This window comes from Vulpes vulpes, chromosome 8 (assembly GCF_048418805.1).
Source record: "Vulpes vulpes isolate BD-2025 chromosome 8, VulVul3, whole genome shotgun sequence".
Taxonomy (NCBI): Eukaryota; Metazoa; Chordata; class Mammalia; order Carnivora; family Canidae; genus Vulpes; species Vulpes vulpes.
In genome coordinates this window covers 36,923,097-36,934,240 of record NC_132787.1, presented here as the reverse complement: position 1 = coordinate 36,934,240, position 11,144 = coordinate 36,923,097, and the positions used below count along the sequence as shown (strand labels likewise).

The 11,144-nt window shown below is 37.5% G+C and overlaps 1 protein-coding gene across 2 annotated transcripts; it reads left to right on the top strand.

Moving 5' to 3' along the window:
* The first annotated feature begins 3,069 nt into the window (after positions 1-3,069).
* Positions 3,070-10,964, top strand: C3AR1 (complement C3a receptor 1). Of its 2 annotated transcripts, none has more exons than XM_025995269.2 (2): positions 3,070-3,201; positions 7,421-10,964. In XM_025995269.2, the coding sequence occupies exon 2, from the start codon at positions 7,431-7,433 to the stop codon at positions 8,883-8,885; it is 1,455 nt and encodes a 484-aa protein (XP_025851054.1). In that variant the 5' UTR covers positions 3,070-3,201; positions 7,421-7,430; the 3' UTR covers positions 8,886-10,964. The 2 variants fall into 2 exon arrangements, with proteins under 2 accessions (XP_025851054.1, XP_025851055.1); XM_025995270.2 differs by having other exon boundaries at positions 3,103-3,280.
* The last annotated feature ends 180 nt before the right edge of the window (positions 10,965-11,144 follow it).

Genomic DNA, 11,144 nt, shown 5'->3' with positions numbered 1-11,144 from the left:
TGAGTTATATTGAAAAGTCAACATCTTTTTCAACATTTCCATCCATCCATCCATTCATCCATGCCCTAAATATGTATTATATCAAGAATGTAGCAGGCACTGGACACAGGAAACAAAGTCATGGCCTAGTAGGACAGAGAGACAGATAAACTGCTACTTTTTCTGCACTACTTAAGGCCTATAAAATTTTTATCCATCTTTAAGGCCCAGCTCAAGTGTCACCTGTTCAGTGAATCTGTTTGCTTCAGTAAGAATTAGCCTTCTCTCTTCTATGTTTGCAGGGCACATTGGGAACTTCCCAGCAGCCCTTAATATGCCATAAATGATGTACATCTCATTACTTCTGTATCTCCTACAGTGCAAAACATACTGTCTATAGTAGAAGCAGAGTACATGTTTATGATACTAAACTTAATGAAAAAGACCTGACCTTTTGCAAGTAGAAAAGATGCTCTCACCACTGTTACTGAAAATATAAATTGATGGAATCTCTTTAGTAGGAAATTATATATTTTTCAAAAATGTAAATGCACATATTCTTAGTTATAGCAATTATAACTCTAGGAACCTATTCTACAGAAATATTCATAGATATGTAAAATACAAGAGTACTCATTGGAGCATTGTTTGTAACAGCTTTAAAACTTGATAAAAACAGGGCACCCAGGTGACTCAGTCACTCAGACTCAGACTCAGGGGTGAATCTGCTTGAGATTCTCTTTCCCTTTCCCTCCCCCTTTGCCTCTCACCTTGCTCATGTTTAAGCTCTCTCTATATAAAACAAATAAGCTTTTTCAAAAAAGTTGATAAAAACAGACTATCAACAAAGGAATAATTTATCAAATAGGATAATATGGAGCAATGTAAAGAGTATGATGTAGACTACTATGTCCTGATATGAAAAGATAAATAGGAAAAGCATAAGACAACATGTGTAATGAAATTGCGTTTATACTTATGAAGATTACCTCCAGGGAGCAAAAATAGGAGGTGTTTTGGAAATTTTCATTTTCATCTTAATCCTTCTATATTTAAAAATCTTTTTAACATGGGAATGAATTATTTTATGTATATATGTATATATATAATGTGTATATATGCACATTTATGACAATACTATCTATTGTATGCTTAGTATTTGTGCTTTCTGAATATTTTCATTATTCAATGTTTCAAAATACTAGGTAAAAAAAGAGAATATACTTAATAGAATTATATACACTGGGCAGCCCTGCTGGCGCAGCGGTTTAGCACCGCCTGCAGCCGGGAGTGTGATCCTGGAGACCCGGGATCGAGTACCAAGTCGCGCTCCCTGCATGGAGCCTGCTTCTCCCTCTGCCTGTGTCTATGCATCTCTGTGTGTGTGTGTCTCTCATGAATAAGTAAATAAAATCTTAAGAAAAAAGAATTATATATACTAACATGGAAATATGTTCTGACATATTGGGTTTTTTTTTAAGATTTTATTTATTTATTCATGAGAGACACAGAGAGAGAGAAAGAGGCAGAGACAGGCAGAGGGAGAAGCAGGCTCCATGCAGGGAGCCCAATGCGGGACTCCATCCTGGGACTCCAGGACCACGCCCTCGGCCGAAGGCAGGCACTAAACCTCTGAGCCACCCAAGGATCCCCTGTTCTGACATATTTTGTTAAGCAGAAAAGTAGATCATAAAATCACATATAAATTACAATTCCAGTTTTGTTTGAAACTACCTTTTTAAAAGGTATGTGTCATACTTAGAACAAATTTACAAAGAATGAATGCTAACTTATTAAAAATAGATACTTCTAGGCAGTGGGATTGGAAATAAAAACTTTCATTCTTTTACCCTGTATACTTTTGTATTATTTCAATTAACCTTTTTTGTGGTATGTACTGCTCCTGTCATTCAATAACAATGGGCATCAATCAATCAGTCAGTCAGTCTCAATTCCTGGCATTTTTCTTGGATCTCTCTGACTTAAAAATATTTCACAGTGATTTTTCTGCAAGAAAACAAGAGGAGGAGCAGATATTGTTTGGACAATAATTGATTTATATGGACAGAAGCCTTTACCACAGACAACACTGTTCAAATACATTTGACCCGAGTGAATATTATTTCATATACATATGTGTAAAATAATAGTGTGAGTAAGAATCCTTTGAGATGTATACTTAAAGCAGGAATCACTGCTCAAGGCCCCTCTCCAATCTTCTGTACTCCTTCCTGATGAAACAATCTAATTGACTATTCTCCCCAAACCCAGTACCTGAAGCATCCTCCCACCCACCTGCCTCTCATTTTGCTCCACACAAACACTCTAAACCGCATGTCACCTTTTTCTGTCTATAGAAGTCTTTAAAGACCAGCCCAAGGTGCCTGGGTGGCTCAGTCAGTTAAGTATCCAACTCTTGGTTTTGGCTCAGGTCATGATCTCAGAATCATGATATCAAGGCCCAAGGAGGGGGCTCCAAGATCAGCTCAGAGTTTGCTGGGGATTCTGTTTCTCTTTCTCTGCCCCTCCCCCTGCTCAAGCTCTCTCTGTGTGTCTGTTTCTCTCAAATAAGTCTTTAAGGATCTGTCCAGATCTTACTTCAGACTTTCCTAGATTGCCCCAAGCCAAATGTACCCTTCCTTCCCTGTTATGTTTTACTATTTCACTTCTATTAGTACTTCTGCCACTAAAGTCTGAGCTGTATTATAGATTTTGGAGGGGATGGGATATGGGTACATATCCCTCCTAGACTGTGAATCTCTCAATATTAGAACATAGCTTAATTAATCTGATTTTGGTATGGCATGTTTCTTTACACATAGTAAGCATTTAAGAGATGCTATTTGAGATTCACTACATGAGGTGGTGCAGGTCATACATCTCAACCACTCAGCACCTCCACCCTCACATACCATAGCGTCATTTGTGTGCATTTCTAGAACACAAGCAAAAACCTATAAAGCGAGATGCGCCAGTATAGAAGTATTTTCTCTTTAGCCATATTCTGTGTTCTGCAGAAAGCATCCAAGAATAATGTCCTCCCACTTCCGCTTTTTTACTTTTCTTATCTGAGACATTCAGAAGTGACTCACTTCGAAACTCATCCTGTGAAGTCAGATAAGTAGTCAAAAGTGTGAGTTGCATCTAACATGATCAAAACGAAGAGAGGGAAGAGGAATAGCTCAGCCAATTTCCTAAACATACTTCATAACTTGATTGTGGGTAAGTGTGAGGACCACACAGGATTTGTGGGGACCTCCAGATCAGTGCTGAGGCCTTCAGCTACTGTCTCAGGTTTTTGGTAAGAAAGCCTAGATCCACTTGATAACTTGTGCTCCTTTTGCTTATTACTGATAATGGTTTGAGAGTCTATCTTCTCTTCCCCCCATTCCTTCTCTAAATTTCATTTCTTTTGTTTTATCCCCACATTCAGTTTTCTTCTAAATATCCCACACTCTCTTTATCTTTGTTCTAATATATTCACTCTAGAACTAAGAGTGATTTTTCATGACTTTTTTTTTTTTTTTCCGCTCTAAATAGGCTATGTTTCTCTTTCTGGACTTTGATTCCAGCTTTCTGCGATCGTTTTGTTTTTCAAATCAGTTGCTGTTTTATATTTTTTTCCTCATTCCATTTCATGTTTTTTTTCTTTTATTCTTTTGCTTATTCTTTATTGTTACTGATTCTGTCACCCTATTGTTAGTATTTGATTCTGGAATCTACTTTCTTTTCTTATCTTCTTGAATTTTGATTTCAGGATTTTCTTTATCCTTTTAATTACTTTTGGCCAATTTAGTGTTAAAAACTAAAAAAGAGGGGGAAAAACGAAAGAGAAAAAATTCTACCAATCTTAAATGTAGAGGTATCATGCAACCAAAACACTTGGAAAAGTGTAAAAAGTGATCTTGTTCATCTGACTTTTAAGATTGATTCAAACATCCTTTGATTTCAAGACAGATAATATGTGATATTTAAAATATAGCTCATATCAATGACTCTATTTGCATTGGAATTTTGCTCTTTTCAGTCTTTTTTAAACATTTATTTATTTATTTTAGAGGGAGAGAGTGCAAGGGGCGAGAAGGGCACAGGGTGAGGGAGACAATCTGCAGAAGACTTTGTGCGGAGCAGAGTTCAACTTGAGGCTTGATCCCATGACCCTGAGATCATGACCTGAGCCAAAATCAAGAGTAGTAGCTTAACCAACGGAGCCACCCGGGCACCCCTCTTTTTAATCTCTGTTACTTCAGTTTGTTCAGTTCTTTGTAACTTTCCCTTTGTTAACAATACCAAAGCCTTTTTAGTTCTGTGGTTCTTTGTAGTAGTTCTGTGGTATTGGCATGACAGACACTGGATTTAAGATCTTAGAACCTCCTAATATGTGAAAGTCCCCTAATCTGCTGAGTTTCCATGTCAAAAACTGCCAATAAAACTAGAGACAAGAAAGGATGATTACTATGTTTCCTTTCAGTCTTAGCATTCTCTGATTCTATCCTTCTATCAGCATTTTATGGATCTCCACATGAATATGTGTATTTCTGTAGGACAGTGGATCAGAATAACGAGCATGCGCAACAAGGAAAGAAAGAATCCTGATAGGACTTGAATATTTGAGTAAGGCTATAGAGAGGGGAATGAGAACCACTTCTTCTTTTTTATTATTTTGTTGACTCAGTTATTTTGACTTCTGTTAATCACGGAAGACACATGACAACATTTGATTAGCTCAGCAGAACTAATTCCAAGTCACAAAAATATTTTGGGACTCTATGAAAGGAAACATAAAATGCTATTAGAGCCAGTAAGAACCAGAAACTAGAAAACAAAAGGGAAGTTAGAAGAGACAACATCTTTAATGGATGAAATGGATAAGAATAAGAATTTTAAATTTAGCTGAAAAAGAAAAAAGTAAACTCCTAAAACGAACATCCATCCCCTGAAGTAATCTTTGATCTTTATGTCATACAAGGCATTGTGCTAACTTCTGTAAAGCAAGCACTTAAGTACAAGACTCATTTTTACCATCATGAAATTTAGGGCCAGAAAAAAAGATAAGACAACCATGATAATAATTATAATACAAGATAAAATGCATCATTGCACAGAGAATATAAAAGAAGTTCAGCGTATACACACACAAATTCAAGAGGCTTAAGAACTAATTTCTGATTGAGACTCTAAAAGGAGGTTTCGAGGAAGAATAATATTTGAGCTTGTTCTGAAAAATGGCTAGAATTTCAACAAGTAGAGATTAAGGATGCAGGAGAGGGGAGGTGAAGTTGAAGGACAAAATTCCAGACAGAAGTAAATAACATTAGCCAGAATAGTGAGTTGTTCAAGAAAGCTATAAGGTAGGGTACATTTACATGAGTCTTCAGAATTGGAAGGGTAATGTCACCGAGGCCAAGAGAATGATGTGGTGGGTGAAGACAAAAAAAAAAAAAAAAAAAAGGTTTGAATTTGTCATTTAGAGATAATTCTAGCCCAGGGATGGGGCAGAAGACAAATTACAAAGGATTAAAAAAATTATGATTAACAAGGGGTAAAAAAGCAGACCCTGAAAGTAGCTAAAAAAAGAGAAACTATGCTTTAAAAAAAGAGAGAGAGTGACTTAAGAAACATAACATCCCAATACAAAGTGTGATCCTAGATTAGCTGTAACTGTGGACAAATCAGAGATAGAAAATACTTTGGGGACAATTGGGAGGAAAAAAAAACTAGATAAAGACTGAGTATTCCTTAAAGTACAATCTTACTGCATAATGTAGAGACTCACTGAAAAGGGAAAGCGGTTTGTAAAACAAGATGCGTGCGAGGTCAGAGCAGCATGATTCACAAGAGCTAAAAGGTGAAAGCAATTCAGATGTCCATCTGGAAATGAATGGATAAACAAGATGTGGTGTTTACATACAATGAAATATTATTTAACCTTAAAAAGGAAAGAAATTCTGACATCTGCTACAACATGGATGAGCCTTGAGAACATTATGCTGAGTGAGACAAGCCAGACACCAGAAGACAGATGCTGTATGATTCCATTTATATGAGTTGTCTAAAGTAGCCAGATACATGGTAACAGAAAGTAGCATGGTGGTTTGCAGGAACTGGGGAGAGAAGGAAGTGGGGAGCTGTTGTCTAATAGAATTAGAGTTTCAGTTTTACAAGGTGAAAAAGTTGTGGAGATTAATTGCATGATAATATGAATATACTTAACACTGCTGAACTTTATACTTAAAAGATGGTTACAGGGGCGACTGGGTGGCTCAGTCGGTTAAGCACCTGCCTTCTGCTCAGGTCATGATCCTGGGGTCCTTGGATGGAGTCCAGCTCTGCTCAGTGGGGACTCTGCTTCTCCCTCTACCTCTGCCTGCTGCTCTGCCTACGTATGTTCTCTCTCTCTCTGTCAAATGAATAAAGTCTTTAAAAAAATTTTTTTAAATAAAAAATAGTTACAATGATAAATTTTGTGTTATGTGTATTTTACCATATGTAAAGAATTTTTAAATATGCACAGAATAATCTAATTTTGTTAAATTTTGATTAAGAAAAATATGCATATATTTTAAAATGTGAATAACATTTTAAATACAAGAAAGAAATGACAGGCGATAAGGGAATCAGTTCAGAGAGAGTGAACAGTGCTTGAAAAATTTGAAAGCAAAAGGAAAAGATGAGGTTGTATCCAAAGATATAACTGAATCTACCTTTTTTTGTGGTAGTGAGTCCTTTGAAAATCTAATAGAGGGAATGGATAGATCTTCTGTCCTCATAGAAATGAGAATATATAAGCTTAAAATCCCACATGCCTCTTGAGGTGGTGATGGTGCTTCACAAAGCCCTTTCATGGATCTAATGTTGGGAACCTCTGGTCTAAAAGTTATTGTTCGTCCATTTAGCTGATTTGTTTTCAATAGAGACCACAGAATGAGGAAAGGAACCAGTGCAGAATGAGAAATTGGAAGTGCAAAAAGACAAGAAATGGACATTAATAGGGACTTCCGAATGAAATTATGATTTCAATACAAATTTTTTAAAGATTCTATTTATTCATGAGAGACACAGAGAGAGAGGCAGAGACATAGACAGAGGGAGAAGCAAGCTCCCCAAGGGGAGCCCAATGCAGGACTTGATCCCAAGACTCTGGGATCACACTGGAGCCAAAGGCAGATGCTCAATCCCGAGTCACCCAGGTGCCCCTTGATACACATTTGTATTGATATGGTAGATTTTAATGATCACAGAATGTTTTTGTGGTCCAGTGTGAAGCCAAGGAATACAAACTACAACAGTGTGAGGACTTTTGTGGTTCTACATCATTATGTGAGAGGGTTATAATTCTAAGGCCATGCTTTAAAAGAAAAAGATAGTTTTAATATTTTTTAATTTTTAATTTAAAAAATTTTTGTTTATATATATTTTAATTTTGTTTATATTTTTATAGAAGTTTAGCAATGGAGGCTTTCTCTGCTGATAACAATTCAACGGACCTACCCTCACATCAGTGGTATGAACCCCAAGCCATTCTCTCCATGGTCATTCTCAGCCTCACTTTCTTATTGGGATTGCCAGGCAACGGGCTAGTGCTATGGGTGACTGGCCTAAAGATGCAGCGGACAGTGAACACAGTCTGGTTTCTTCATCTCACCCTGGCGGACTTCCTCTGCTGCCTCTCCTTGCCCTTCTCCCTGACTCACCTTGTTCTCCAAGGACACTGGCCCTATGGCTGGCTCCTCTGCAAGCTCATCCCCTCCATCATCATCCTCAACATGTTTGCCAGCGTCTTCCTGCTGACTGCCATTAGCCTGGATCGTTGTCTTCTGGTCCTCAAACCAATCTGGTGTCAGAACCACCGCAATGTGGGGACAGCCTCCACTATCTGTGGATGTATATGGGTTGTAGCTTTTGCAATGTGCATACCTGTGTTCATGTACCGAGAAACATTCACTGAAAACAACCATGACAGATGTGGCTACAATTTTGATCTCTACAGCTCATTTGATTATTCAGACTTCACCATTGATCTCCTGGATAATGGGTCTCTTGACAACTCCATTGTTCAGCTGCCTGGAGAAATGGATGATAGGTTAGAGTCTTTCTCTTTGCAAATAAATGATCTTCCTTGGACAGCCACCACTATCCTCCCTTCTCAAACATTTCAAAGACCTTCTCGAGAGTCACTCCTTATGGATTCAACTAAACTATCTAGTCAACATCCATATTATAATTTATTTAAACCTACTGATGAGGTCTCATCTACAATCCCCAGTGGCTTTCTCATTGAAGATCACATAACTAACCCACTAGATAACTCTGATGCTTTTCTCTCTACTGATTTAAAGCTTATCTCTGGTACTTCCAACAATTCCTTATACTCATATGAGTTATTCCAAGATTTCCAGGATGATTATTTAGGCCACTTTTCATATGACAATCAAGGACTAACAATACTGATGGCAATAACCATCACTAGACTAGTGGTGGGTTTCCTTCTGCCCTTTATTCTCATGGTGACCTGTTATGGCCTCATTATCTTCCGAATGCGACGGGGCCGCTTCACCAAGACTCGAGTCAAAGCCTTGCGAGTGGCGGTGGCTGTGGTGATTGTCTTCTGTATCTGCTGGGCTCCCTACCACATTGTTGGAGTCCTATCATTGTTTGTTGACCCAGGAACTGCCTTTGGAGAAGCTTTACTGTCTTGGGACCCTGTGTCCATCGCTCTAGCATCTGCCAATAGTTGCTTTAATCCCTTCCTCTATGCCCTTCTGGGAAAAGATTTCAGGAAGAAAGCAAAACAGTCCATGAAGGGCATTCTGGAGGCAGCTTTCAGTGAAGACCTCACACACTCTACCAGCTGTCCCCAAAGCAAAGTCTTTCCAGAAAGAAATAGTATCAGTACAACTGTGTGAAAATATGGAGGAGTTGACCCAAGCAGAAGTTCTTAGGTATTCACCCAGGTTAACATGTATCTAAAACAATAAGAGATATCATAAGCTGGGGATTTCAGAAACCATCAAAGAATCAATCCATAGGTTCTCAAAGTATGATCCCAGACTAGTAGCATCAGCATCATCCACTAACTTGTTAGAATCACCTAGAAACTTGATGAATCAGAATCTCTGGAGATGGGGTCCAGCAAGTGCTTTAACAAACTCTCCTGTTTCTAATGAATGCTAAATTTTAGAATCATTGTAAAAATTCGCTTATTTCTATCCCAAACTAAGCCAGTGAGATCAATAAGAATCTAGTCTGTTTTAAAATGATTTTTCCATCATGAAATTTTTTGTTTGTAATTGTCTAAATCCCCTCCCAGATTCAACTTAAATCTGTTTCACCTAGTCTCACCTGAGTGAAAGATTACCATTTCTTCATGGCTTTGTTGTGGTGGTGGCAATGTTTTTAAATGAAAAGAAGGTGCAAAAAAGAGAAAGTCTATGAAAATAAGCAGTTATGAGACTGAGTCTGGAACAGAGTACAATGTCAGATGCTTGCTATGTGCAATATTCCTGGATACAAGAGTTGGGAATTCCAAGTTTCTATTATTACAACTAAATAAGCATCTACTGTGTGAAGACAGGCTGCTAAGGCATCTGAAAATTTCCTCATAAAATTGGATGTAAGCGGTATTTTGGAGAGTTTTCTATTTGTTTCCTCAATCTGCCTATTGATAGAACCATCTCTCTTCCATTCCTTTTCTTAAGTTCCTTTATTCCTCACTTGCCTCTAGATCTTCTTCCATATTAGATTTTTTGCATCTAATAATCTCTGATATTATAAGGTTCAAATTGCTCCCCTCCTCTTGCTTGAAACTAATATTTCCTAAGAAATTCATTTTCAAATGAAAAGAGAAGGAGGGTGGAGGATGGAGCAGCAATCCTTGAATTCACTGCATAATGACTGAGGGCCCTCCAGGAATATCAACAAACTTTGTAAAGCATGGCTACAGGTGTTTATCATTCACCAGGTATATCTTTGGGTTTTTAAAATTTACCTTTCCCAAAGTAATACATGAGCATAGTTTGAAGAGAACTCAAAGCTTATGATGAAATATAAGGTTAGCTGCCCTTCTGCCCAACCAAACCCTCCTCCCACTCCCATCTCACAGAAATAACACTTGCAACAATTTTAGACATTTCTTCTGATATTTACCATGATGTCATGTGCTTATGCAGCTAGTTTTTATATACATAAAATTACTTCTTGTCTTGAAAGATGAATTTTATCCACATTCATATTTTTTGCTTATCCATCATCCAAATGTTCGTTAATCATCATACTTCAATTTGTTCAAGACCAAACATTTTCTTCTATCTGTGGATCCATTCCAACGATACATATGGCTTTCCTTCAATCCTTCTTTCATTTTTAGAAAAGTATTATTTAACTCTATCACCTTCTCATTTGTCTGTGTATATAAACTTTACTGTGTTAAACTTCTAAAAAAAAATTTAAGATTTTATTTTATTCACTCATGGGAAACACAGAGCGAGAGAGAGACAGAGACAGAGACAGAGACACAGGCAGAGGGAGAAGCAGGCTCCATGCAGGGAGCCTGACGTGGGACTCGATCATGGGTCTCCAGGATCACAACCTGGGCTGAAGGCGGCACTAAACCACTAAGCCACCCAGGCTGCCCAAACTTCTAAAATTTCAAGTTTTTTTGTACCACAAATAAACCAAAGTGGAATATATTATTATCACCAAAGTGGAATTATCACCAAAAGTGGAATATAATTATTTAATCTAAAAAAAAAAGAAAATGAGATGTTTTAGACTTGCAGGGCACTATTTGTTCAGTGATTGAGGTGAGGATCTAGATTACAAATAATTTATAAAGTACTATGCAGAAAAATTGCAAATAACTGGGAAGTCTTCAATTGTGAGGTAATAATGTCTGACATGATGTAAGATTGCAATGCCACCTTCCAATGTAACCTGCTTATATATTTGATATGAATAAATGCTTTATCTCTTGTGGTTCCTTGCAAGACTGAGATTCGTGGATCCTCTTAATTGTTTGACATTTGGAATATATTGTAATCTCTAAATATACAGCAAATAAATCTCATAGTGGGTAGCTGGAAGCTTGCTATAATAGCAACTAGCTAGACTCCTGAAAGTCCCAACATATCTCACAAGACCCTGGGTGTAAGTTGCAGACTCCTGTA